The sequence below is a fragment of the Alternaria novae-zelandiae genome, assembly GCF_023758075.1.
Source record: "Alternaria novae-zelandiae strain BMP 2774 chromosome Unknown scaffold_16, whole genome shotgun sequence".
NCBI lineage: Eukaryota > Fungi > Ascomycota > Dothideomycetes > Pleosporales > Pleosporaceae > Alternaria > Alternaria novae-zelandiae.
The window spans coordinates 195295-222483 of record NW_026056976.1 but is presented as its reverse complement, the minus strand read 5'-3'; the positions used below and the strand labels follow the sequence as shown (position 1 = coordinate 222483).

Genomic DNA, 27189 nt, shown 5'->3' with positions numbered 1-27189 from the left:
TGAGAAAAAGACGCTTGCCAAGTGCACTCCCCATTCTCTTCTCCACACCAGGAGGTCCGGTTGGCTCATAATTTACTCCCCCACTCATCGCTTTTCATGGCTTGCGTACACATACTAGATGCATTCCCTTCATTAGTCATTAGACTGGTGGACTCGTGGATACTGGTAGCGTGGCAACTGCATGCATGCATGCTTCCATGGGACGACTTGATCTGGACCCGCATCGACATGCTTGACCTATTTTTGTCATTTGATACTCTACCTGCTGTACGAGGCCCGCGGTGTATCTTCTTCTAAGCCATCGTGCGAGATGTGCAAGGTACTACGGATCGCTTCGTCGATCATCCGGGCCACCAGAGAACGACTCTGCCTCGTTTCTCCGCACAGGATGACAACGATGCATCGATTATGTGTATGTTGAGAAGCTAGGCTCGAGTATAAAGTAACCCCATAGTCGCGCTTTGAGGACATCATCAGCCTTCACAGTCTGCAACAGTCTAGTCGATACTCCTTCGCTACAAGTCCAAATCCGTCGTCAATTGCTTTACCTTCACCTTCAATCACTCAGATCTTTAGCTCAAGATGCTCTTCAAAAATCTCATCGCGCTCGCTGCTTCAGCTTCTCTCGCTGCTGCTTTCCCCGGTTACTCCGCAGTGCCGCCCAAGTCTTCTTCTAGCGCATACGTGCCCCCTCCAAAGACTTCGTCTGCGCCTCCTCCCAAAGAGACAACAATCTGCACTCCGTGTAAGCGTTTACGTATGGCCTCCTGTGATCTTTCATTGACTGTTTCCAGCCACATACGTCAGCTCCAGCGTTGGTGAGGGCAAGACCACCTATCTGTCTACCAAGACTGTGGTCATTCCCGTCACCACTGTCACTGAGAAGCTCTCGACTGTGACAGCACCTTACCCATACACCACTACCGGCACCAGCACCAAGACGGTCACACAGCTTACCACCTATCTGACTACCAAGACCTACTCGACTGTGACTACCATCTACAACACCAAGGTAGAGAGCGAAGTCAAGTCTGCTACCAAGGTTGAGACCGTGCCAGTTGTGTAAGTATACGACCGTGATGGCTCGGTGTGTTCTTCTGACTAACACTCACACAGCTCCACCGGAACTTCCTACAAGACCAGCGTCTCCACTGCTAAGGAGACCATCACGAGCTCAAAGACCACCGGGTCTGTCGTCACGGAGACTGCGAAGAAGCCAACCACATACATCACAACTGGCACCACCACAATTTGCACAACGTCCAAGGGCGGCTACTAAGCCTCAATCTTTCGCGCATGAAGGAAACTAGCACTGCAGCTAGCAGGACTGATGAACTTGACTGATTGCGACGCAAGCTCCAACTGCGGTACACTCCTTGTGCTGGGACTATCTTTTGAGCGCGTAAATTCACGACCCATTTCGATTCTTGAGTCACTCCTTAGACTACCATCTTACCCAGCGATAGAGCTGCATCCATAACAATGAACATATTTTGGCAAAAGAGAGCAAAGACGCAAATTCAGAACTTCTAACTTCGATGATGTCAAAGCTTTAGAGCTATGGTATCCTGAGATGAGGCCAGATGGTGAACCCCAAATCATGTACAAGTCATGTAACCAACGGGTAAATCGCAGCAAATCATCTCGTACATTATCCCCTTCTTCACTGTAAATCCAGTCCTCAATATCTCGACCTATGCTGCGGTCGCTCAGGACCCTGCATCATAGCCAAACGCGCAGGGTTCATGCCAAACGTAGCGGCCTCAGAGGGTTCGTCAGCTGCAGCGGCCTCCTCTCCAGCCTCGGCGTCATCACCGTCCTTCTTGCCCGACTTGGCCTCCTTCTTCGCCTTGCGCTCGCTCTGCTTCATTTCGAGTTCCGTCTTCTTGACGCGGTCGCGGGCACGCTCGTCGTGTAGCTTCTCGTTCTTGGCGGAGATTTTGGACTTGCGGGCTTCGCTGTTGCCGCCGCCTCCTGCGCTGTTGGGTGGTGTTAGTATGTGCTTTGCATTGGGTGAAATTCTGGGTGGTAAGGGACCAGCGATGCGCGTAGACAGTGTAGAGTGTAGGAAGCTTACCTCAGCTCCACGTTGATCTTCCTTCCCTCCTTCTTCTTGGGGTCGGCGAAGAGGGAGTGGTGGTACTTCTTCAAGCATGTCACCATACGGTCGTAGCGGTCGAACTCGATGAAGCAGGTGCCCATGAACTTCTCAGTGCCCTTGTATGTACGGAGACGGATGTCGGTGGGCTTGATCTTTTCGAAATGCTTCTCGATTTGCTCTTTCGTAGCACTGTAGGGAAGGTTACCTAGAATTGTCCGTTAGATGGGTATGATAGATCGGAATGTGCACAAGACGTACCGACGAAGACGATGAAGCGGCCCTTGTTAGCCTCGACTGCGGCTTGGGCTTCCTCTCCCTCTACCTCGACTTCGGCGCCACCCTCAACGTCTACATCTGCGTCTTCTGTAGAGGCTTCACCGTTGGTCTCGGCCTTGGGCTCTTCAGTAGAGATTTCGCCGTTGGTCTCTGCTTCTGCCGCCTTCTTTGCCTTCTTCTCTTTTTTGTCCTTCTTCTCCTTCTTCTCCTTCTTCTTTTCCTTCTTAGCAGCCTTCGAGTCAGAGTCTGCGCCGTTTGTCTCTGCTGGTGTGTCCTCAGCTACGCCGTTCTGTTCCTCAGCTGCGTCTTCCATAGGTGTGTCCTCAGATGTGGCAGCGTCTTTGCTCTTCTTCGACTTCTTGTCCTTCTTCTCTTTCTTGGACTTCTTTTCCTTCTTCGCAGGCGCGTCTTCGGTGGCATCGGGCATTGGCTCGTCATCGTTGACGCTGATGAAGTTCTCCGAGGACTTCATCTCATCGATAAGATCAGCCTCTTGCGCATCCTCAGAGACATCCGCATCCTTGGACTTCTTGGACTTTTTCGACTTCTTTTCCTTCTTCTCCTTCTTTGCGTCTTCTAAGGCATCCTCGACGGCCGACGTGTCGACATTGCCCTTGGACTTCTTAGACTTCTTATCCTTCTTGTCTTTCTTTTCCTTCTTCACCTCGGTCGCTTCGACTTCAGGCGCATCCTGGACATTGTCTGTCTTCTTGGATTTTTTGGACTTCTTCGGCGCATCTTCTCCTGCCTCGGCGTCGCGCTTGCGCTTCTTCTCGGGGGTGTCAATTTTAGATTTGGACATGGTGGGCGCGCAAAAATGGTGTAGATCTGTAGGAGCGTCGCGAAACGAGAATGGAGATCCTGAACTTTTTCTGCCGGGCGGTCGCGCAAGATTGTCTTGGCGCGTGAACTACGGCATCGATGCACCCCTCAAGCGACAGAATTGCAGTCGCAAGGCATCATGCGGCCCCCGGCGCATCGAGCAAAGCTCCCACACGGCTCGCTGAGGCCTCCGACATCGCGTACCTCTGACCGCCCATGTCCACGCCAGTTCTCGAACAAACATCCCCGCCAATTCCTCGTCGCGCACCAGGGCTCGCCCCGGCCACAGCTACCGTTCCTATATCCCTCGGGCCAGCACCTCTCCAATGGTCAACTGCAACGGCTGTTCTCTATTAGCGCCAACCACAAGAAATTCATAAAGGAGACGGCGAAATTGAGTGTGCGATACAGCATCCTCATCTTTCTCCTCTCATCATGCGTCAGTATCGCAAGTCTGGGGATATTGAGCGAGCAGCAAGAGCGGGCCTTTCCGTCGCCGCATGAGTGGAGTCTGATTACACGATTCAGGTTCCGGAGAGGAAAGTGGTGGCAGGTGCCCGAAAACAACGAGGAAGAGGGTTTCCCTAACTGGGCGCGGGTCTACTCAGAGCTGGAGTATGCGCTGAACCGATTGGAACACCCGAACAAGGATGGCGCGGGTTTATCTGACCAGGAAGAGGGAGGGATTATGGTGCCTGGCGTAGGCAAGGCAGGCTTCGATCTGACGGCCAAGAGCGAGGAGTGGCGACAAGGGTACTACGAAGTCTTGATGGGCATGGGTAATGCTGCAGAGAGGTTAGATGGATGGGTGACGGACAAGTGGAGGAGGAACGTATGGGCGCCAGAATTCATTCAATCGCCCTCGAATCCACGACCGAAAGCTGTTCTTCCTGGCATGCCCGAGCCACCAGATGAGGAACATCGCTTTCCCGCGGCGGAAGCACCAGAGACGTTCTACCTCAAGGTCATCACCTCCAAGGGGTTTACAACATATCAACGGCTATCAGCTGCGCTGAGCTATGCCGACTGGCTCAACTTCAGAAAGCTTCCCGACTCGGCGGAGGAAATGTATCGATGGGCACTTGACATTGCCATTGCAGGCCTACCCACGCCCGAGCCTTCGACAGTCATCGACCGAGACAGTGCCATTCTGTCTTCTACGGCACCCAAGGAAGCAGTAACACCAAACATCCTCTACGCGGCGACAAACCTGGCTACTTTTCTAGCGGAACAACGAAGAGTCTCGTCCGCACTCCCAATTTTCGTCTCGCTGCTTCGTGCTCGTATCGAAGCGCAAGAGGCGCACATCCCTGCAGTGCAGGCACAAAAAGATTCTTCTCTCGTCGGTACTCTGTTCAGCTTGCTGCGTGAACCCGACTATCCAGAGGTACCACCCACAGGCGACGAACCACTCCTCCGCAAAGAAAGCGACCGCTGCGAAGAAGCCGCCTTGAAGAACTATATTGGCGAGATCCTTTTCGCGACAGCCGGCAACTCATCTAGTCAACGCCAACAGGGCCTCTCATGGGTGCGCGATGGTGTCTCTACCTCCAAGCTCGCGCAATCGCTCGAACCCATACGCGCCAACGACGACCTCCGCAAGAAGTGCGAAAAGTGCGAGGAGGTCGGTCTCGAATCGTGGGGGAAGATCATGACTTACATGGCTGCTGAGGCCCGCGAGAAGCGGGATCAGGCGAAGAGCGGAGGTCTGAAGGGGCTGGTGTGGAAGGTCAAGGGCACCAAGGCCCTGGATGAGGACGTGGAGAACCTAGAGGGTGAAGAAGAGGGTGTCATTCTCCGACTCAACAAGCTCAGAAGCAAGATGCTCAAGGAGGAGTATGAGGAGATGGATCGCAAGTTTGCGCGAACCTTTGTATTCTAGCAACTGGCTGTAGGATATGATCTATGGAGCTGTACAACACCTACGCCTGCGTAGTTTTGCCAAGCGCGACCGGCAATTTTACCCAAGACCCTCTCACAGCCCCTGCATCGATTCTGTCAGTGCAAGTTATCGCATGTGCATACTCAACATCACCATGTTTCAGACGTGGATCACTTTAGCCTTCACCCTATCAATGTCGGCACATCCCTCTGGCGCGGATCGCCACATCCGGCTCGCTATCAGGGCCCTAGCGCTCGAGAACCAATCATCCAAGCCACACCCGCTGTCAATTCCAACCGAACCGAACGCTTGCTTTTGGTCACCCATCAAATGTGTTCGCACGTGTGCCGGCCTCCCCGACTATTGGCGTGGGCAGCTGATTATTGCTTGGGAACACAGGCGAATTAGTACGAGTATGTCTGCCATGCATAGACGGTATGTCGCTAGCGCATGGGGTTTGGTGGAGGAGTATGGGTGGGTAAACCGTTCGTCTGATGCGGACGTGAAGGGGGTGACTTGGTAGTCAGCTGGGCGTAGGCGTTGGTATAAGAGAAGCAGTGATTCAGCAGCTGGCTGTTTCTTGTCGCAAACACACACAGATCCCATTCACAACCACTGCCTTCGCTATATATCCAAAGACGACACGATGGCTTTCAGACCGCTTGTTGCGCTGGCTACCATGGCCGTATCTTTGGTCAGCTGCGCGCCTCTCGCACTCGACGAAAGGCAGGCGCCAAATGGCGTTCCCGACTATGTGCTCAAGTATGGTAAGCAGTGATACTTACTCCTGCTCTGTCGTCTGCTATTGTGTATCGAACTCGACTAACCTGCATTTAGCGCCCATCGTCTACCTTCACTCACAGGATGCCTACTATCCCACCGATATACAAACATTCCTGAACCATACGACTCCGCGAGTGGAGTTCAACGAGGTTTCTGGTCCTTCAAAGCCCCTAACTACTTCCAACCTCGATCAGATGGGCAGCGATGTCTGGCTCACTTCCAACGACGACGTGACGAAAGATCCCACATGGATCAAGGGCACAAAACCCAACGAGCAGGGCAAGACCGAAGGGGCTACCACAGCGGCCGTCATTGTAAACGACAAGGGAAATGGCAACGTTGATGCTTTCTACATGTACTTCTACGCCTACAACTACGGCGGCGAGGTACTAGGATGGAGCAAACTGAACTTTGGTACATCCTTCTCCCATCCATACCGTGAAACTGTTCAGTCCTAACACCCTGACAAGGCAACCACGTAGGCGATTGGGAACACGTAATGGTCCGCTTCGCAAACGGTTCTCCCGAGGCAATCTGGTACTCTCAGCACGCAAACGGCCAAGCCTTCCGCTACGGCACCGTCGAAAAGACCGGCGACAGACCCATCGCATACTCCTCCAAAGGCTCGCATGCCAACTACGCCATCTCCGGAACCCACGACCACACCATCCCCAACCTCAATCTTCCCGGTGGCGTCTTGGAAGACTACACAGATAGAGGTGTGATGTGGGATCCCCTTCTATCCGCCAACTTCTACAAATTCGACGCCGGAAAGTCCGCTTTCTCGGCTTATGATGGTCAGGCGCCGACGGCGTGGTTGAACTTCAAGGGCAGATGGGGCGATGAGGAGTATCCCGAGAGTGATCCGAGACAAGTCAAGCTGTTTGGGCAGGCTAAGTTCTCGGGTGGACCGACTGGACCCGTGGATAAGCAGTTGAACAGGGAGAAGATCTGTCCGGATAACGGTCAGCTTTGCATTCTGAGGAGTATCCTCGTGCCAAGAAGTAAGGGTATGGATGAGGTTGCGCAGGATGGGGATGTTGTTTTGGAATGATGAGTGCGAGACAGTGATTTCATGAATCTGTTCAATTACCTCCACGTAATATATAATGATATTAGGACTTTCAACAAAGCACATACTTCGTTCTGCTGGCTGCAACACAAGTATAATCAAGTTCCCCAGAGCCATTGAGGCTATACCGCCCTCTTCAGTGTGCCCTGAGCCCAATAGATCGCCCCAGATCTAGTATAACGCCGTACACAAATCTTAGGGTATCATGATAACGACTGACTGAAAACTCAAGTTCCAAAACGAATGATCCGCCAAAAACTTGGAAACACCCGGAATGACAGTAAGCTGCACGCAACCCAAGAATAGAGAACCATTGATAAAATAAGAAATGATGATACAAAAGGTCAAGGCACGATGACTCAAAACACGGTGAGCTGACGCGAGCCACGTAGCACTGTTGAAACGCCACAGTAGTACGACGACGTGGAGAAACATTGACGCATCACCACGGCTCTGGCTGACGCTGAGCTTTGCCTTCTTCAGTGGCCTGGCCGTTCGACACCTCAGCGTGACGTACATGGACGTCGTGCTTGTGGAAATCATCTAGCGCGATCTCAGTACCAGAGTCCTGCGTGTCGCGAGAGCTCGTCATCGTTTCCTTGCGATAGGCATCTCGTCGCAGATGATGTTGTAATGGGCTGCCAGTCAGCTTGGATTTGACCGTACCCCAAGCTCTTCTACACTCGGAGCGGGTTGTGAATATGTAGATTGTTGCGTTCCAGGCTCCTTGAAGAGGCAAGACGATCGCGGAGATGATGTTGAGAGCGAAGCTCGAGCGGTTTCTATGCGTGAATTGGTACATGCGGTTGATGCTGCTGGGTAGCCAGACCACAAGCAAAGCTACGAACATGAGGAAGGCGACTTGGAAGTATGCCATGGCTGCAGCATGACCTTCTGCGGTCCGCTTGGCGACAGGACGCGTTGTCAACAATGTGGTCGGGGTTGCCGAGGTTTCTGCAGGGCTTGTCGCAATGACGGTCGCCCTGTACCCATTTCGACCTCTCGTACCATTGTGTGGATGTCGCTGCGCTTCAACATCCTCGATCTGTATTCTGGAAGTGCGGGCAGCATCCACGACTGGCAGTGTTTCCGTCCCCGTATCATTGTGTTTGCTGGGCGAGGAAAGCAACCGCGTGCTCGAAAACGAATTGATGGAGCTTTGATCCGGCTCGGGAGAGACACAGCGTGAGATGGCGTCCTCCGGCTGGACGTGGCATTTGATCTGTGTCGTCACCACGATGTTGTTTGTACCCACAAAAGGATGCAGGGCAGTGATCTCCGGAGCAGCAGTGAAGGAGTTTCTGGCTAGATAATGATGCGAGTTTCGTGAAACGGAGCGTAGCTCGGCCCTCTTCCTCCAGATCCGATAGCCAGTGATGATGTAAATGCTGATAGTCGTAGTGATAACAATCCTGGCGAGATTAGTTGTGCTTGGCTTGACGAGGACTGGACTTACCAGGTAGGAGCGTAGAAAAACGCGATCCGCATCCACTCGACATCAGACGATACCCAGCACCAAAGAGTTGCTGATCCAATGATCTCGTTTCCCGTTCTACCCAAGATGAAGTAGACGAGGACTGGTAAAGCTGGGATCCCATAACTACACGCGACATACCACTTCTCCAAATGGCGAAGCTGCTGGGCATCGTACCCATAGAAAAACACCAGGAATACGTTTGTAGCCATCGATAAACAGAAGAGGGCATCTGTGATCAGGAACCATTGGATCATGAGACCCTGGAACTCGCAGAGACCGGAAGGGGGTTCAGAATCCTTTGGCAAGACTGCAATCGACATCAAAGTCGCGATGTTCGTCAAGATATTCCCGAATGTCGCGAAGAATACCAGACGGTTGATTGCTGCGCGACATCAGCTCTTGTAACGAATTAAAGCAAGTCAACGTACGTTTTCTGAAGAAGGGAAAACACACGAAAGTAGTGATGATGATTGTTGAGCCTATGACGGAAAGTCCGGACGCCGCTCTCGTGGCGATGACAAGCGCAAAGTCTTTGTGGGGTGATAGTGGCGTAGGCATGTCTGGAAGTCGTCGAGACAGCGTGTTGTGCTTTGCAGAGAAGGAAGTGTGCGCCAAGGTTGGCTTAATCTGGTGCGTTTCTAGCGTTTGAGTGATACTGAAAGTATTTCCCGGATTCACTCGAGTGCGACTAATCGTGTTTGGTAGTTATTTGATCCCGCCGACCGCCGCAGTACTTGTGAAATATCCCGGAGAGCGCCACAGTATCGGCCCTGCAATCACGACGAACGACTTCGCCGACGAGATGCACAGTTTAGGCGGGGAGCCATGCGCAAACAGCCAGTATAGTCGATATTAGGGCCAACAAGGGTGGCCGTGGTCGAGTGTGGAGGATAACCGGTATGAACGGGATGAAAGACCTTCGAATCTGGAAGAGGATTGACTGACAACGCAGGATAACGTGATCGAGACAAATAATATTGACTTCCCAGCTAGGAGGAAGGACTCTCCGCCTGTAAGAATGTAGATTGCTTCGTAGATTTGGTGTACAACGCGCTTACGAACGCAACGAAACCCTTACGCACAACGTCGTACAGGGTCCGCAAGAGGAAAGGAAAGATGCAAGAAATGAACTTGAGCCACTATGTCGGTTCGTAAGTCGGTCTCCCGGCGAATGAAGTTTTGTGCACGGCAGTAGCGTGGTAAATCTGCTCCACAGGGTGTGCACAAGAGGTACAGGAATGGTCAATAATAGCGTGAAGTGGATTAAGATGATACACAACTCAATCCTTTCCTACATTCAAGTAGGCTGGTATATAGCTTACTACTGTCTCGAGCTTTGCGGAGAGCATGGTTGCCGTAAGCCATTGCTGCTTTTGGTAACAATTGCTGCGTACTGGCTTTAGTGAGGATAGAACCCTGTATTGTGGCGTGCAGGCTGTTTGCAGTCCACAAAGCTGAGGCCAGAGAATCGATAGCAGAAAAATGATACCAATAGAGGTCTGCGATCTGGGAGGCACGCCGTCGAGACCTCGACGTGGGACGTGCCAAGCCAGCCCGTCATCTTCCCCGCAGCTCCACTTTCATCTCATTCGGCAGTCTTTCCCACTGCACGTCCTCGTCCTCCAAAACTGCGGTCGCGCCTGCACCCTCTGCCCTACAACAAAGAGCCTTCGATTTCAACTAGCTAGATGCGTACGGTATGCGCAGGCTGGACATGTAAGATTCAGATACATCGGATCACCTCACGGCTACGGCACAGCCTCGGATGCTACGGCATCGGCAATGTGCAGTCTCGCAAGGACCCTTTCCAACTGACTGGTAGCAGAGATCTAGCTCAATACCGTTCAGACGTTGGTTCGGACTATCGATCACCAGTTCCAGTTTGATGATGTTCAACACGCAAAGAGTGCTTACTGAGCAAACCAATTAGGAACACATCACACACCACCAACCTCTCACGTAGTCGTCTGGTCACATAGCATTTTCCACTAGGCTGAGAGCGGTGGCTCTTTCTCTATGATGGAAGGTTATTCTCGCCTACGATGCCCTATCACAAAACTCCTCCACCCACCACTAACCATTACCCGGCGAATAGCATTTCACCCTCGAAGCTGACTGGAAATATGCAGCAAAGTAGTCAAGCCTCTTGTTGGAAAGATAAGAGAACAAAGAGCGGTCTTAGATCATCGCATGATCAGCAAACGAAACATAATTCGGCCACCGCGACCCTGCCGGTGAGACGGATCATCCCGATACTCAACGACGAAGGGCGCTGACTATTCCGAGTCAACCGGTGTATTCCCGACTCGCCCAAATTGACAGCAAAAGATCATGCGGCGAAGATCTCGCTGCTGTATGGCAAATGGATTTGCGATGTCGCTCAAAATGGCAGTAGTATTGCTAGGGTTACCCTGAGTGTCGCCGGATTCGACCAAGTTCCCAACAAACACTGCCATCCCAGTACCAGCTGGAAGGATAGCCCTCTTAGAGGGTCCCGGATATATGGCTATGTGTCTGTGCACGGCACTCGCTCAATTCTAGGTTAACGTTCGGCACAAAAACAGATGCACGACTTCGCCGTTGTTGCTGCGGCTATGGCTGCACCCTTACATATCAGCCCTGCGCCAGATCGAAGGGTCCAAGAACAGCAAGACACTACGACTCCTACTGGAACGTGACTCCATTTAAATCTCCATTGGACGCTTTCACATAACCAAATGGACTCAGGTCGCCGAAGTAAACGTCAGCAGTCAAGGTCTTCAGGCACAGTGATCCAACCAAAATGTCGTCCAACCACAGAAAAGATCGATTCCATGCGCAAGAAGGAGTGCATTCCAGTTATCTTATGTCGCGCATACCTTCATACCTTCCGCCTATCTAGCCCTCAAGAACCTCCTCACGTAGCAGCCACCGCAGCATCAGTAGCAAGCGCATCCTCCGCCTTAGCCGGCTCCTCCGCAGATCTCCTCTGCTTTCCCGAAATGAGATAAATACTAGCGCGCACCTCCAACAATGGATCGTCACTCGGATGTAACCCATCGATCCGCGGAATAGGATCGAAGATGATGCTCTTCTGCTGCTTCGCGCTCTCCGCGTCGTCCATCGTCTTCTCAATCTGGATCTCGCCTAGCTCTACAATACTCCTCGCCTCAGGCCATATTTCCGTCGCATCATCCGTCACATCCCCTTCCTCGGCGACTTGAGCCAACAGCTTGAATCCAATCGGTCCAGACTGCAAACGCGGCTTCAACTCGTCGAACAGGTAGGATTCAGACTTTTCCTTTAGTGCCTCGGAGTCGAGATGTTTTTCTCCGGCGATAGGCACAATCCTGTACCTCACTACAGTGACCTTGTCCTCTTTGACAAGCTTGAACGCATTCACACCGAAGAACTTCTCCGTCGCAAAGCTCTCTGGACTAGGCTTCGCAGCCTGTAGAAACCTCGCCGTCTCGGGATGGCGGCCAAGGAACTCAGGCACTGCTTCTCCCGCATTCTGCCCCGTTGCCGCTTGGAGGAACTCTAGAAACTCGGCGCCGGTACGTGTGGGAAAGTATGGCGTTGAGTGCGCAACGATATCTGTGTGTTGTCTTCGCCCGTCGTTATTGGGCGGTAGGTGAAAGCGAATGGCAATGCCGCGGGGATTGGCATTGGGGTCCGTGTCTGCGATCTTGGGGAACCCGGTGGAGGAAGAGAAACGAACGGTTATTGGTGTGGAGGGCGTGTTGAAGTGCGGGGCTGTAGTGAGGTCCGATACCGTGGCACTGGGAGTAAACGTTCCGGTAAGGAGATGTCCTTTTGCGTGGGCTGGTAGAGGGTGTGTTAGCTATAGGTTACGTTTGGAACAGTGACTCGGAAAGGGTTAAGCAAGGAGAAGGTAAAGAATAAGGAAGAATTACGTACCTGGTCTAAAACTGTGCGGCGCGCCACCGGCCATGCCGCGAAGAGTGCTCACAAGACCATTGCTCGTCTCCAGCACCTCCGGGTTTGTCGAAAGTGGCATGATGAACGAATCTACAGATCCTTAATCTTTGTATCGTGCTTCTTGTCTAGACAGCTACAGTCTTGTTCGGTTGAAGCAAATAAGTACGGATATTTGCTTCAAACCGAACTGTTGACCCAATATATACATCACGCAGAAGCCCAACATGCTGCTTTGCTGAATAAACAGAGTCATCACACCTAGTACGCATATTCCAAATCGCTGTACTCAACAAACTAAGTACATTATCAGAAGTTCGAGAAGTAGCGAGATCCTTGCCCCCGTTCGCTAGTCAAATGCCTCACGTTCTATTGGCGGGTTTCGAGCTGACAGCATGCTTACATGCATGTTGCATCTTAACAAATCCTTCGCTTACGACTCCTACACGGATTCCTTCACATTTAGTAAGCCCAGCTTAGCCTTGAGAAGAAAATCCGTCATATCCAGTTCTCTGATTGGAGTTTCTAGACGTGCGAACATGGGTCCTAATGTACGTCAATGAGAGACTCAACAACAAACCCGGTTATCACCGCTCCCTTTCTTATCCAAGACCCGAGTAATCTCGTATACATGCAGAAAAATCATCCATCAATCCTACTCCTCCGCACAGTTCCCAACAACCATACTCGCCCGCCTCCCCACCAAACCATCCACATACCCCAAAAACACTTCCAGATCAATCATATCAACCTCCCCATTCTTATTACCCAGACTAGGATTCGAGCTCCTCATCACTTGTCCTCCCCAGAGAATACGTAGATACGCCTTCTCACGCCCACTGCTACCACCAGTAGTCTCATGCCCTCTCCTCCGATAAACCTCAAACACGACTTCCGAACCCATGCCCACCCAGACCATCTGTTCGACCTGCAGGAAACTGAGTAACCGGGCCAACGAACCATCGTGCGCAACGTTGTGTCTGTACAGAACTGGACTCTGACCTGCTAGTACGGAGCGCATATTTTGTACCAACTCTGCCATGTAGACGCCGTAGGAAGCAGCGGCCGCTTGTAAGGAAAGCGGAGAGTCGCGGTAAATAAAGGAGTACTCGTATTGTCCGAGGCGATACACAGTATCGGCCTGGTTTTGGGAGACGCAGAGAGCGGGGTTGCTGATGTTGCAAGGTAGGGGTTTGGCGTGGCATTGGCGGGCGGAGAGATTGTCGTAATAGTGGTCGAACCAGGTGTGCCATTCTGATGAATCAGTGGGCACGCCGCTTATAGCGTCGAGAGAGGCGAAGAGAGGTACTGTAGCGGCGAGATGTCGCGTCCAGTTTGCAGCTGTGCTGCCAACGCCGTAGGAACTGTAAAGGGAGGAGGCGGCTGGGCAGGAATAGGATGGGGCGAGGGAGTCGATGGTGGAGGGTTGGACGTGTAGGGGCACGTTTTCTTTGGGGCTGTACATGCCTTCGATTAGCATGCCGGCAACTTGGCTGGTGATGACGTTGTTGGAGACGCGCCAGATTGTCTTTTCGTTGATGTTGTCGGGGAGGAAACCGAGCAGGTCGTGGTATACGCCGAAGAGGTCCTTGCCATGCTGTAGAGAGTCTTCGAGCCCCTCGCGGGTGATTTGAGGGAATTGGCACGACCCGTTGAAACCACTCTGGGCGAAGGGGTTAATGGGATTGGTGTAGACGCTCCAGTATGTTGACGCCGACGTGTTACCAGTGGGATTGAGAGGCTCGCCGTAGTAGAAGAGACCTTGGTCAGAGCAATCCCAGGGATATGACTCTTTGGGGAAGGTATTCGAGGCATATGGTGTGCGCTTGTGATGACGATGAATACTATGCAGAATGTAAGCTGACGCTCTCGATTGACTGCGATTGTAGGACAACTTACACTTCCACGTACGCCAGCTCAAAGTCGTCATCTACCTTGACATACTCATTCTTTCGGACATGAGGCATATTGCACCAGTTGTACGTTCCGTACTCCACACCGGCAGGCAGCTGCGAGCTGTTGAACACGAACCCATTGGTACCCGTTCCGTTCAATACTTCATCAAGATCATTAACCCAGCTCTTCTTAGGTGCGTACCAGCCCAAATCTACCTTTGTTACATTCTGAGCTACCACTTTAGTAGCTATAGAAGCAAAGAGTAGCGATGCATAGCTGCGCGAGGAAGTCATATCGGGATCCTGAGGCGGCCGAAAGAAGAGCGTGAACGCGGTAAAGACGAGAACGAATGCTGCCAGAGCAGAAAAGACGGCATGGTTCATGCCTTGTATTTATAAATCGCTCAAGGCGCGATACCGGGAGCCATTGCAGATGCAGAAGGTCTCGTCGTTAATGACGAACGCTGAGAGCCGAACGATGGTCGCTGCGCGCAAGACATGCACGATGCGAGGTACGAGATAGCGATTGGTCAATGGGACAACGAGTCCGGCCCGCCAACTGGTATCTCGGGATAAGACACAACGAAAATTATCGACACTGGTCCTGGGCTTCGTACTGGTTTTCACAATTTGTACCTTGATCCTAGCTTATTTCTCCACCGGGCTTGTTTCTTGCGAGTGTGGATCGAGCAATACTAGCTTGGATAATCACAGTCAAAAAGCAAGAGCAACGAATGATTCATAAAATACAATTTTTTTACTACTTCCGCAGAGGTACAATCAGCATGCTACAATCCCTCCACCGATCTCTCGATCGCTTGCTAAATACACGTTGAAGCTGTTCCCGCATTGCTCCAAATACTATCAAAGGCTACGCTCAGCGTGAACAACGTATCGACCACCCGGATCCTTTGTGAAACGGAATGAACTTTGTCGGAACGGCATGAATCTAGAATATACTAAACAATAAGAAAAAGGGTATGCGCAATCTTAAAATCAGATGAAAACACAAGCTTCCAGATGCAGACTGATATAGGAAAAGGCGTATGAGACCTCCAAGTGAGAACATGTACGGTGTGAGTTGTGATGGATGGCGAAGGATCAGAAGATGCTTCGCTGGGTAGAGATTGAATGATCGCGTTGTGCAGCGATGTTGCTTGTCGTGGATCCAACTCGAAGATGCCGCGGGTGTGGCAAGATGCCTGGGTTCCGAGGGTCGAGATACCTAGAAATCGTTGCTGGGGCGATATGGGCGATACTCGCGGCTGCCAGCGCTGGCTGCCCGGCCATTGGTCGCAGGAACAGAGAGCTGCCTGGAGGCTGGTCCATCCGATGTAACGACCCGTCGTCTGCCCTTTTCCAGTCGAGTGGTTCTCCAGCCCTCGTACCACTGTTCACGGGAAGCTTCGCGTAGCTCAGAGCGCCAGTCGCTGAAAACACTCTCCCTGAGTTTGACGAAATCACAGTGCTCTGGGTTGTAGGGATCGGCAAAGCCCCATGGGAATCTGCGACCAACAACCTCGGGGTCGTAAGGATCTGGCGAGATGATGCTGAGAGGCAAGAACGGAGTCTCTGCACTCTCGCTGTGGATCGAGGCGGACATGGCGGACGGCTTACGGCTGTGACCTTTCCTGGCGCTGGGGGGCGACGTGGGAGGTGAGTGCGACCTGGTCGAAGAGCTGGAGGAAGCCATGGAGCGCGCTGCTTCGGAAGAAGATCGCTCGAGGATTTTGTTCAGAACTTCTGATTTGCCTTCGCCCTCAGACGACTGCTCGTATTCGTCCTCGTCGCGCTCATCAAGTCGGTCGGGGTCTTCGTCATCGTCGCCAAGGTCCAAGTTCAAAGCTTCCAAGGGGTCCAACTTTGCGCGCTTGATGGTGTCCCAGACAGTCTTCTTCAGATAGCGCATGTGCGCGCCGGTGATTGTGTCTGCCTTGCTGATGACTGGGATGACGGTGGTCCTGGTTTGCAGCTCGCGAAGTATGTTGAGATCGAGACGATCGTCTAGACCACCGAAGATGGCGCTGCCAGCATTGACAATGTTGGACTTCTTGCGAGCCTCGGCTATGTTCTGGTCGAGACGAATCGGATCCAAAACGAGGAAGACACAGTGGATGTGTGTATCCTTAACACCTGGCGCGCGCACGACCTTCTGCTCCTCGCTAAAAGTGTCTTCGAACTTGGACTCGAGGAACGAGGTGATGATGGGCAGCTGGAAGTCGACAATGTTCTTCTCGAGGCCCTCAGAGTCCCAGAGCGTGACGCCGACTCTCTCGCCATCAACTTCGGTCTCGAGGAATTCGGAAGTGAACGGCGAGTCTCCACCACCTACGGCGGTAGCAGGCGGCGAGGGAGTGTTTGGGCGCTTTCGAGCCGGGAGCGCGAGCGCAGTGCGGAGAAACTCGATGAAAGAAGATTTGCCGCAGCCTTTGGTGCCAATGACAAGGATGCTAGGTACTGGTTAGCTCAGTGACTATGGCGATGCAGCGGAACATACTTGAAAGGCGTGGGGTCCTTCCTCCTTCGCACACGACGGGGGCTGTTGACGGTGCTGATCTGGCTGCTGGCGTAGCTGTAGCGACCGCGGTTGGTCATGCTCTCGGTCCTCGGGTAGGGATCGTAATCCATGTAGGTCGAAGGCGAAGAGCCTGGCACGGGCGGCGCCACAGCGGGGCTGGGTTGAGCGGGAGCCATCCTGTAGGTGTCGGTCGAGGGGCGGCTGAAGTTGTGGGCAGTGGGGTTGTAGGTGCCGGCCTTGTTGGAGACAATGGCAATGGAGTCTGGGCGCGTGTCCTCACCTCCGAACGTCGCGAGCTGGGGAAGGGCCGAGTGGGAAGGCAGGCGCGGCGGCTGCTTAGGCAGCATGGTAGCTTCGCGCTGCCTGCGGAGAGCCTCCTCCTGGGCGAGGGCCTTTTGCTTCCTGCTCATCTTGCCGCCGGAGACGCTTCGATTGGTGCTGCTGCCGCGGATTTCAGAGGAGCTTTTTCCGCTGGTTCGGCGCAGGAAGTTGAAGCTGGAACGGCGCGGTCCTGTTTGGTCGGCGGAAGACTGGGACTGGGACTGGGCTGCAGAGGGGCGGACAGAGGGGTCAGGTGAGCCGTCTTTGTAGGCCGAGGTATTGGTATTAGGTGGATTAGGGGACCGGTCGTCAGTGGTGGTGGCCATGGTGGGCAGCAGAGGGCTCTTAATATCAGTGGCTCACACTTCGCGCGCGTGTAATCTTAGCAATCGAGGACTGCAGCGGAGTGGGTAAGCAGTCCTGCTGGGTCTTGCTGGGCTGGGCTGTCCTGCGCACGGCACAGCAATTCGGAAGCGTCTGGCGTCCTAGTGCGAGGGCAAGTGAAATTGGAGGAGGAGCAGCCGGCTGTATCCCAAGGTCAGCACTTGGTCAAACGCGCATCCAAATGGCGCGTGCGGGTCGGGGGCCCAGGGTCTGGTTAGAGCCTCTGACTAACCTTAAGGCCCGAGGCACTACTGCAGGAACGATACGCGCAATGGCACCCCCGGATTCTGCACAAAAAGGAATGCGCCGTAGCAACGTTGCGACAGAGTGCAGTTTGGGAGGACGAGAGCATGCAAATAGCCCTGGAGGGCGAAGGGAGAACAGACCGCCACAACGACTACCCCAACGTCAACACGGCGTGACGCGTCTCGGGAAGGAGAAGGCTGGACGGCGCCTGCCATTGGCCGCGGCTTCTCGAGGTTGGATGCACAGCGGGAAACGACGATGGTGACGCCGACGGGGGTGGCACGCCCGAAAGATCAATGCGAAACAGCTGGCCTAACCAGACAACCACGGGCGACAGCGCCCAATTTGCACGCGCGCCAGTCATTATTCGGCACGCGATAGCTTCGTGTTGTGTAATCGTTATCGTCCGCCGGCGACATGCAGCTGGGGACCCGGGCCCTGGTGATCGTCACGCACATGAATAGGGGTTCACGCTAGCCTGCTCATCTCGAGAGCCCAGTGCCGCGCTGAGGGCGCAGAAGCCAGGTGTTTCTGGTAGGCAAGGAGCGCATGAATGCCATTCCGATCCGACACAACCCTCCTGGGGACACCCACGATGTCGCGTCGCAGAAAGACAGACGCCCTATATGCGCCCACATCTGGCGTCATCGCGCGCTCTTTTTCCAACAAACACAACAAGGTCTGATATTGGCTGATTCCAGATAGAGCAGAAACTTCACCAACGCCAACAGACTGCGCCTCGTGCATGTCAAGCAACATTGCCTCAGCATCACGCAACCTTGAAGACGTGCGCCTATCGATATGCCCCACACGCGTAGCGCGACTCAGTTGTCCTGGTCCCATGGCTTGCTCTCCCGGCCCGCTCCATCCTACGTCAAGCCCAGCGATCAAACTCTAATAACAGATTGCCGCTCAAGTCAAAACCTTCCACTCTGCTTGATCTTGCCTATAACCTCTTGTGTATGCCCCTAGACCTTGTCTAGCCTGCCCTCCTCCCTTAGCTTCTGCGCTTTCTTAGTATCTGCTAGGATATCCCTGTTTTAGTTTAGCAGATAGCTTTTACTGCCTTTTACACTATTACTTCTAATAACGTCTGTCTTAGCGCTATCCGCTTTAGAGGCGTATTGCAGCGCTGTAGCAGCGAACAAATGTCTTTTGCTGCTTTCTACTTATAGAACGAAGAGAAAGCGTTAAAATAGTCTACTTAGTATAGACATAACAGTGTCGTTAAAGTAACTAAAGAGTTCTCGCGTTACACCTGTCTTAACGCTAGATAGGTATTTATAGATGTATGTTGTCTTTAGATTCTAATTTGCTAAGTAAGCTATAAAGAGCAACGTTATAGAGCTTATATAGAGCAGGACGTTCTTAAAACTAAAGTTATGTCTAAGAGAGAGGTTAGAATAGTTAAGGCCTCTGAGTCTTAAGCTAGCCTGCGGGTCTAGGACAGCAACTACGCAAGACAGGTTGCCAGTCTTAGAGGCCTTGTTAAGGAGCGGTGTAAGCTAAGAGATGAATCGCATTCGTGCGTAGTATTGCACAGCCATCTTCCTGTCCAGACCCTCGGCTGTCTCGTCTCTTCCTTTCATCGTGAGGTATCCGCACGTCATAAACAGCACATTGACTTGCTTCTCCTTGCTCTTGATCTCACTACATGCCTCGTCCACATTCTTCAAGAGCGAGATGTCCTTTTGGATGAAGCTAACCTGGGATGAGCTGTTGATCGAGTTGAGCTCATCCATAATCTTGCTGGCTTCTGTCGCGTTGCGGCCGATCAGATATACATGTGGGGATATGGTCGTGCGGACGAATTCGCGAGCAGTGAAGAAGCCTATCCCGCTTGTGCCTCCGACGAATACTGCGACTAGATTCGGTGGTAGGGTTTTGAGCGAGGCGTTGTGAGCGCGGACAATGTCGAGAGCAACCATGATGACGAGAATTGAGATGAAGTAGAGATTTGTACAGGAAGATGCAATGCTAATTAGAAAGCGTAAACAACCGCGATGGCAGTCATTAATGAAGTATCTATTGCCGATGAATGTAGTCCTGCCAGCTTAACCGTGCGTCCCAATATTCGTCCGTGGCGACGGAGATAGCGTTTGTAAAGTATCCCAGACTTTTCGTGCCGGACAGATTCTAGCGGGGCATTCTGTACCCAGACTTTATGCTCGAGAGCATTGCTGAGGGTGCATACAGGTAGGAAGCTGGTGCTCCCACTCGAACAGGCTCAATCCTCCGCGTCCGCCGAAGACAGCGCTAGTCCCACCAGATCCTCACCCTCCACCCCACCAAGTACATTTCGCAACATGACTAGATTCACGTTCGGCGCAGTCTTTTGTGGAGAGGAAATACGCCCACCATGAACGCATTCGGTGACATGTCACCTACCTTGGACCCGACTCAACTCGCTGCTGGACACGCTCCACCCACGCCTCCGCACGAAAATGCACTCGACGACATATACGGTTCAGCGCCCGCTTCACCCACCCTCTCAGCGAATGTTCCTCATGTACGCGCTCACGAAATACTGTCCGACCTCCCTTCGCGTCAACGAGCGCTCGATACAGATGCATACCGAGAGGGTCTGGCAAACAGCAAAGGCCAATACGTGCAAGAAGGATTCGATGAAGGCTACTCTCTCGGTGCGAACCTAGGCCTACGCGTCGGCTACATACTAGGAGTTCTACAAGGCTTTGTCGCGGCCTGGAGGGGTCATGATGAGCAAGTCCACAAGGAAGTGTCACATGTCTTTGATTCTGCGCGTAAAGAGCTCGCCATCGAGGAGTTGCTAGGCCGCCAGTGGGTAGACGAAGAGGGCATATGGAAATGGGGCGTTGTAGGAAAAGACGATGACCCTACATTCAGGGAGGTCTCGGACCAGCATCCTATAGTGATGAAGTGGATGGGCGTGGTTGAGGACCTAGCAAAGAGGTGGGACGTTGATCTCAAGGCTGTGGAGAAGAGCCAAGTTCCGCAGGACGAACAATCATGAGTGACTCCAAAGGATATTAAGGTGCTCTCTCGCATTCCCACTCCTCCCATGGTATATCGATATCACCACAAAGCTCTACTTGCATCGGCAAGGGCTGAAGTGGTGTCAACGCAATCAAAGCAATCGCCTCTCCATGCTTCCGATCAGAACGCTCTATAGCTCGCCCGAGGACGAGGTAGCCTCCTGTTGACGGAAGATGAAGCAGAACTGCACCATCTTGAGATAGGGTAAGAGGAGGCAGATATTCGCAGACAACGTCCTATCCTCTCCCATCCCGCGCAGCTTCACAAAGTCAGAAGTTTTGGCTAGATAAGGAAACTCTTATAGATTACAAAGAACGAGTGGATAGAGCTACGATAGAAGCAGAAGGTCGGGTTATACCGGAGCATGAGGCTGACACCTCTAGATGGTGCACGGACGAAATAACGGTTGTAGGCGGGCAATTGGCGGCGTTGAAAATGCCGTCATGACTTTAAGTCCGACAATGCGCGACAGATAATGCAATCTCACAACGTGCTCCTCATGTCATACTACACATTTCCCGTGCTGTCTTCACCCTGTTTCCGACAGCCATGATACATGGCTTGTCTGCTCTTCGAAGAGCACCTGCGCAACAGGCAACATCACGATTGCTGACGTCAACCTTCTCCCCCACGCGACTCTACCAGGCACCACTCGCGCGCCGCCTTCAAACACAGCAATGGGAGCCTCTGCGCCCTCCGAACCCCGCAGACCTACCGAAACCACGACAACGTAAAGTCAAGCCTCCGTTTACCCGCCGGAAATGGGTGCGCCGCCTTGCTGTCATCTCTGCACTACTCGGTGCTGGGTGGCTAGCTGACCGGCAATTCTACGCTTCGTCCATCACACGCAGTTTGCGCACATTTAAGACCGGCCTTTTGATAGGCATAGACTACAAGATCAACTTCCGCGCGCATCCTCCGCTTGCGAACAGCATTGAGGAATTGCATGCGCGGAATGCACAAAGGATATTCGACCTGCTGCGGTACAACGGCGGACTATATTTGAAGATTGGACAGGCGATTGCTATGCAGAGCGCGATATTGCCACCACAGTTCCAGAAGATGTTCCAGCAAATGTTCGACGATGCGCCGCAGAACGAATGGTGGGAAGTCGAGCAAGTCATACGAGAGGACTTTGGCAAAAGCGTCGAGGACGTCTTCGGTGTCAGCTTCACACGGGAGAGACAGGACGGTCGGGGTATAATGGAGAAGACTGCAAGGGCTAGCGCGAGTGTTGCGCAAGTGCACTGGGCAAGACTGGGAGATGGAAGGGAGGTCGCCATCAAGATCCAGAAGAGAGAGATTGCGCAGCAGGTAGGATGGGACCTTTGGGCATTCAAGGTCGTTTCCAAAGTGTATACCTGGTGGTTCGGCATCCCTGTCTACACGCTGGTTCCATACATCTCGGAGCGCTTAATGCTGGAAACGGATTTCGAGAACGAGGCAGACAACGCGGTAGAGATGAAGGGGCTGGTGGCCGGAGAACCGCGACTCAACGGGCGGGTTTACATACCTGCAGTATACCGCGAGCTTTCAAGCAAGCGTGTCATGACTGCGGAATGGATCGAAGGTGTACGATTATGGGACAAGGAGGGCATCACAAACAGCTGGAAGGGTGGATGGCGCAGAGGCAGCCCCGGTGCAGGTGGTAACCAGCTACCACCAATCCCCCGAGACGCTAAGATCGATACACATGCGCCGGAGGATGCCACACAGCACGAGTTCTTCAAGCCGGACCGTAGTTCATGGAGAGGCAACGACGAGAAAGGCGGCCTCGGCGTCTCCCTGAAGACCACCATGAACACTATTGTCGATCTCTTCTCAGCACAAATGTTCCTCTGGGGTGCGGTACATTGCGACCCCCATCCAGGCAACATCTTCGTCCGCCGCCTGCCCAGTGGACAGCCAGAAGTCGTCCTCATCGACCACGGCCTGTATATCCGCATGGATCCCAAGTTCCGTCTCCAATACGCTGAATTCTGGAAGTCGCTCCTCGCTTTTGACAACGCCAAGATCGAGGAAATCGTCACCAGCTGGGGCGTAAAGCACGCCGACATCTTCGCATCAGCAACGCTCATGCGTCCGTACGAAGGTGGCGACAAGAGCGTAGCAGGTGTCCTCAAATCTGAGATGAAAGGAAAAGACCAAGCGGAGCGAGCCTTTGAAATGCAAGCCAAAGGTCGCGACGCCATCAAGCTCATTCTCGGCGACGACGCAAAGTTCCCCCGTGAACTTCTCTTCATCGGCCGTAATCTACGTATCGTTCAAGGCAACAACCAATTCCTCGGTTCACCTGTCAACCGCATCAAGATCACTGGACTATGGGCTAGTAGGGCTTTGATCGAATCCAAAGATCTGAGTGTGAGCCAGAGATGGAAGAACTGGATCCAGCATTTGCGCTTCCGGTTCGTGCTTACACTTAGCGACGCGGTGTTCCTCTGGAGTAAGCTCAAGCAATTGGTCGGTGTGGGCGGAGGTATGGAGGATGATATCGAAGCGCACATGCGTGTCATGGCAAAGGACTTTGGTGTTGATCTTCAACATGGCGTCTTTGAGGGCTAGTAGCTGTATAATATATTTAATTCCCCTCACGTACGAGGCAATGCCTGTTGTGAATCATGATGGTATAGGATTGGTTGTCCTAGTATTGTATGTGCATGACGAACCCGTTTAAGAGTTGTTCCGTGTCACCATCTGCTTGTATACCACGAACGTCTACTCACAAACTTAGCGAAGCCCGTGGAGACTACTGGAAGTCATCATCTACTACGGTCCCATAACAAGCCCCGAAAAAAGACCTAATCCGCGCGTTCCTGAACAAAGTTCACGCAAAGCATGCCCCGCACTAGCATCCCGCTCGACATTTCCGCACCTCCCCACATCCATGGATCTTTCCGGCATGCGCGTCAGGCAGGCCCGGTTGAACATATATCCACCATAGACTCAGATCCTGGCCCTTCAAATACATAGAAACACTGCTTGTAGCAAGAGTCAAAATTTCCATCATCAAATCACATCTACTGCAAACAATGGCACCAAACTGGGACAGACTTATCCGCTTCATCGCCACGGATGGACGTGAGCTGCGGGGTCAACCAATCCTCCCCTCGCCAGAATTCGATGTCGGTACGACGACAGAAGAGACTGGACTAAAGGCCAAGGTAATCGATGTTAAGAATAATGACATCTTCGACCCCGCCACCAAGGTTACCGATGAGGAAGTCACCGTCAAGAAGCTACTAGGTAAGTTCTGACTGTACGAAGTGCATGTGAGACATGCACTGACTTCGTACCTCTACCTCTACAGGCCCCGTGACCACAGACGAAGTACCCATAATCAGGTGCATAGGACTAAACTTCATCAAACACAGTAAGTCCCTCTGTCATCTCGTCCTTCTCAAAGAAAGACATCCCATTGACCTCCCCACCCCAGTCCAAGAAGGCGGCCGTACCCTACCCCCTTACCCTTCAACCTTCATCAAAGCCAACACCTGTCTAAACGACCACAACGCCCCCATCGTCATCCCCAAACTCGCCCAAGACAACCAAGCCGACTACGAAGGCGAACTCTGCTTCATAATCTCGCAAGACGCCAAAAACGTCTCCGAAGCCGACGCCTTCAACTACATCGGCGGCTACACCTCCGGCAACGACGTGTCCTCCCGAAAACTGCAACGCGACCCCCTCCTCGCCGGCACAGTCCCCCAATGGAACTTCTCCAAAGGCTTCGACACGTACGCGCCGTTAGGCCCTCAACTCGTCTCCCCACGCGTGATTCCTGACCCGTCGAAATTGTATCTCAAGACGGTGGTGAATGGGGATCTGAGACAGAGTTCTGGGATTGATGATTTGTGCTTCAAGATTCCGACGTTGGTGAGTTATTGTAGTCAGGGGACTACGCTGAAGAAGGGCACGGTTTTCATGACGGGCACGTGTGCGGGCGTGGGGTATGCGATGAAGGAGCCGCAGTTTTTGAAGCCGGGGGATGTGGTCGAGGTTACGCTTAGTCCCGAGATTGGGACGCTGAGGAATACGGTGGAGTATGCTTAGGTGGATGGGTGGGTTGGGGGATTGGACTGAGGGTGTGGGTACGGGGACCTTGATGGAGAATGTATGTACAGTGCTTTGGGCTATTCGTTTGATGTTTCGAATGCATAAAGCTCTTGTACAATTCCCATACTTAGGATTTGAAGCTTGTGTACAGAAACTGTTGTGGTTCCTCGCTAGGGCTTCTTAGACTGGAATATGAAATCAGAAGTCGACGACGGCGATTGTATTGGATCTATTGTTCGTACAAGAGTTAGCTTATCGTGCCGCGTAGATATCACTTGTTGTAGATCCCGAATAAACGATACGCATCTTCATATTCTTGAGGATGATGGCGTGATAGAATACAGATGTCCTTGGAGGACGAGAAGCCTTCCCATCTAAAGCTTCCCATCAGATCTTCGACCTCGCCTTACTCTTCTCCTCCATCTCCCTCCTCTTAATCTCAAACCTCTCCATAGGCGCCCCCTCAACAAACCGCTCCGCCAGCGCATCCACAGCATTAACCACAGCCACCAACCTCGCATCCCTAATCGGCGCATTCTGCAACCTCTTCATCTCAATCATACTCTTGCCATCATTCACTTTAAGCTGTTCCTCCAAGAACGCCACGACCTTGCCATGGAACTCCTCGCCAGTAGCATCCCACACGTAATTGTACAGGCCGGCATCGAGCAGCTCTTGCGCGGAGAGCTTGCGGCCAAACATGAGGAAGTCGTTTGCGCGGTGGATGCCGATGGATTGCGCGAAGGAGATGGCGGAGCCGTTTTCGGGGACGAGACCGAGGGCGGAGAAGGGGCATTGGAGCCACGCGGTTGAGGAGGCGAGGACGATGTCGGCGATGCCTGGGAACCAGGCTGCGCCGCCGCCGACGGCGGGGCCGTTGAGGGCGAGAATGAGGACTTTGCGGTGGCTGTAGGGTGTTAGTGTTGCTGTGTGGGAATACATGGGTATATGTGGACTTACTCGATCATCGAACGTAGAAGCTCCGTTGCTGTGCCCATGTCAGAGTCAGTACTATAATTCAGAAGTGCCATCACGTTTCAACATGAAAGTAAAGTTGCGGCGTAGGCAAGATCAAGAGGTGGACATACCATAGCTGAACCTCGACATGTAACTCAGCTTCTTCTCAGCATCGTTCTTGAAGGCTTCGCTGCCTCCTCCGGCGATCCCCTTGACGTCAGCGCCGGCAGAGAAGAAGCGTCCCTCGCCTGTTAGCACGGTGAAGATGGTGTCTGGGTGCTCATTGAGAACGCGTAATCCGGCGATGATGTCGGGAATGAGGTTTCCGCCAAAAGAGTTGAGGGCCTTGGGTCGGTTGAACTGAAGGATGTGTTAGCGGACGCATACTGTGATGTTTACATGTGGGTGTTTTGGCAAGATCGTCCGGACGGATTCGGGAGTATGCCGCACGGATGGAAGATGGAGTCTTTGAATATTACCTTAATGATACCGATCTTGCCCTTGATCTCGAACTTGATATCCGAGTAATCGGATGAAGAAGTCATGATGTTTATTTTCCTGGCTCTTTCGCGCTGTTCTATGAGGCGGTAGAGCAGATCACCGATTACGATGTCGCAAAGATTCTCCTATTACCACTCTGTTTTAGGTAGGTGGATGGTGAGATGGGTGTTGAAACTTCAGACTATCGAGACGGAGTGTATTTGTGGAAGATGAATAGTAAGCTTTCCCCGCAAGACGCGACAGGCCTCGGTTCGGGCGACTGAACGAAGTCTAGTGTTGGGTGTATTGTCGAGTCAGACCTTATCAACGCGAGCTGAAGAACAACGCGACTGAATATTATGCTTTGATGCTGATTGCGTGATGAGAGATGATGCAGCGAGTTGGAGTAGTCGCGTACCCGTGCATGGGTTGCTGACAATACTGTGAGGAACGATGTCGCGTTTTACCTCGGCAGGTTTACGAGGCACGTCATCACGGGCTACTACATCCACAACATCGCATGCACAGCACAACAGCTTGACGAACTCCACCGAGGAAGCGGTCTGATCTCTCGCTCTTTTCCAGCAATGCGCGATACGAAGTTTAGGATAGTACATCGTACTTGCCGCATGACACGCACGCGCACACCATGAAGCAGGCAAAGTCATTACCAAAAGCCACATTTCGCAGAGCGTGCATTACATCAAAAGACAATGACAGCATATGCGTTCATTCACTCAACATATACAGCTCATCTCAGTCCTTCCAACGATCTATCTAGGTTTTAACAAATCTACGCATCTTGCATTCCAAACTGCCCCAGCATGATAGGGTCAGACAAGTCAAAGTCGCAATATTAGACCCATCGAACAACTGTTTTTAGCCTATATCTCATACTACTCTTACTACGACCTATCGGGACGCGGTCGACACTTTGACCCATGGTTTTGTGAAAATCATGCCTAGAATACCTAGCCTTTTTGTGTCTC

At 52.6% G+C, this 27189-nt stretch overlaps 13 protein-coding genes across 13 annotated transcripts; 6 read left to right on the top strand and 7 right to left on the bottom strand.

The window, feature by feature from the left end:
• Window positions 1-582: 582 nt before the first annotated feature.
• J4E88_007588 (uncharacterized protein) lies at window positions 583-1279 on the top strand (the record flags this gene model as incomplete). The annotated part of the gene is made up of 3 exons (XM_049401205.1): window positions 583-745; window positions 795-1062; window positions 1117-1279. 3 exons carry the CDS (start codon window positions 583-585, stop codon window positions 1277-1279), a joined length of 594 nt encoding a protein of 197 aa, XP_049252889.1.
• Window positions 1280-1681: 402 nt separating this feature from the next.
• J4E88_007587 (uncharacterized protein) lies at window positions 1682-3179 on the bottom strand (the record flags this gene model as incomplete). The annotated part of the gene is made up of 3 exons (XM_049401204.1): window positions 1682-1979; window positions 2078-2306; window positions 2360-3179. The coding sequence occupies 3 exons, from the start codon at window positions 3177-3179 to the stop codon at window positions 1682-1684; spliced, it is 1347 nt and encodes a 448-aa protein (XP_049252888.1).
• Window positions 3180-3338: 159 nt separating this feature from the next.
• On the top strand, window positions 3339-5081 carry J4E88_007586 (uncharacterized protein; the record flags this gene model as incomplete). The annotated part of the gene is made up of 1 exon (XM_049401203.1): window positions 3339-5081. One exon carries the CDS (start codon window positions 3339-3341, stop codon window positions 5079-5081), a length of 1743 nt encoding a protein of 580 aa, XP_049252887.1.
• A 646-nt stretch (window positions 5082-5727) lies between these two features.
• Window positions 5728-6918, top strand: J4E88_007585 (uncharacterized protein; the record flags this gene model as incomplete). Its single annotated transcript, XM_049401202.1, has 3 exons — window positions 5728-5848; window positions 5919-6278; window positions 6335-6918. The coding sequence occupies 3 exons, from the start codon at window positions 5728-5730 to the stop codon at window positions 6916-6918; spliced, it is 1065 nt and encodes a 354-aa protein (XP_049252886.1).
• Window positions 6919-7378: 460 nt separating this feature from the next.
• J4E88_007584 (uncharacterized protein) lies at window positions 7379-7947 on the bottom strand (the record flags this gene model as incomplete). The annotated part of the gene is made up of 2 exons (XM_049401201.1): window positions 7379-7890; window positions 7926-7947. 2 exons carry the CDS (start codon window positions 7945-7947, stop codon window positions 7379-7381), a joined length of 534 nt encoding a protein of 177 aa, XP_049252885.1.
• Window positions 7948-11309: 3362 nt separating this feature from the next.
• J4E88_007583 (uncharacterized protein) lies at window positions 11310-12413 on the bottom strand (the record flags this gene model as incomplete). Its single annotated transcript, XM_049401200.1, has 2 exons — window positions 11310-12217; window positions 12314-12413. 2 exons carry the CDS (start codon window positions 12411-12413, stop codon window positions 11310-11312), a joined length of 1008 nt encoding a protein of 335 aa, XP_049252884.1.
• A 573-nt stretch (window positions 12414-12986) lies between these two features.
• Window positions 12987-14298, bottom strand: J4E88_007582 (uncharacterized protein; the record flags this gene model as incomplete). The annotated part of the gene is made up of 2 exons (XM_049401199.1): window positions 12987-14175; window positions 14231-14298. The coding sequence occupies 2 exons, from the start codon at window positions 14296-14298 to the stop codon at window positions 12987-12989; spliced, it is 1257 nt and encodes a 418-aa protein (XP_049252883.1).
• Window positions 14299-15451: 1153 nt separating this feature from the next.
• On the bottom strand, window positions 15452-17391 carry J4E88_007581 (uncharacterized protein; the record flags this gene model as incomplete). Its single annotated transcript, XM_049401198.1, has 2 exons — window positions 15452-16676; window positions 16724-17391. The coding sequence occupies 2 exons, from the start codon at window positions 17389-17391 to the stop codon at window positions 15452-15454; spliced, it is 1893 nt and encodes a 630-aa protein (XP_049252882.1).
• Window positions 17392-19200: 1809 nt separating this feature from the next.
• On the bottom strand, window positions 19201-19623 carry J4E88_007580 (uncharacterized protein; the record flags this gene model as incomplete). Its single annotated transcript, XM_049401197.1, has 1 exon — window positions 19201-19623. One exon carries the CDS (start codon window positions 19621-19623, stop codon window positions 19201-19203), a length of 423 nt encoding a protein of 140 aa, XP_049252881.1.
• Window positions 19624-20054: 431 nt separating this feature from the next.
• YAE1 (Essential protein Yae1, N terminal) lies at window positions 20055-20687 on the top strand (the record flags this gene model as incomplete). Its single annotated transcript, XM_049401196.1, has 1 exon — window positions 20055-20687. The coding sequence occupies one exon, from the start codon at window positions 20055-20057 to the stop codon at window positions 20685-20687; it is 633 nt and encodes a 210-aa protein (XP_049252880.1).
• A 572-nt stretch (window positions 20688-21259) lies between these two features.
• Window positions 21260-23272, top strand: J4E88_007578 (uncharacterized protein; the record flags this gene model as incomplete). The annotated part of the gene is made up of 1 exon (XM_049401195.1): window positions 21260-23272. The coding sequence occupies one exon, from the start codon at window positions 21260-21262 to the stop codon at window positions 23270-23272; it is 2013 nt and encodes a 670-aa protein (XP_049252879.1).
• A 467-nt stretch (window positions 23273-23739) lies between these two features.
• Window positions 23740-24760, top strand: J4E88_007577 (uncharacterized protein; the record flags this gene model as incomplete). The annotated part of the gene is made up of 3 exons (XM_049401194.1): window positions 23740-23953; window positions 24018-24080; window positions 24144-24760. 3 exons carry the CDS (start codon window positions 23740-23742, stop codon window positions 24758-24760), a joined length of 894 nt encoding a protein of 297 aa, XP_049252878.1.
• A 390-nt stretch (window positions 24761-25150) lies between these two features.
• J4E88_007576 (uncharacterized protein) lies at window positions 25151-26265 on the bottom strand (the record flags this gene model as incomplete). The annotated part of the gene is made up of 4 exons (XM_049401193.1): window positions 25151-25670; window positions 25724-25751; window positions 25852-26080; window positions 26200-26265. The coding sequence occupies 4 exons, from the start codon at window positions 26263-26265 to the stop codon at window positions 25151-25153; spliced, it is 843 nt and encodes a 280-aa protein (XP_049252877.1).
• Between the last annotated feature and the right edge of the window lie 924 nt (window positions 26266-27189).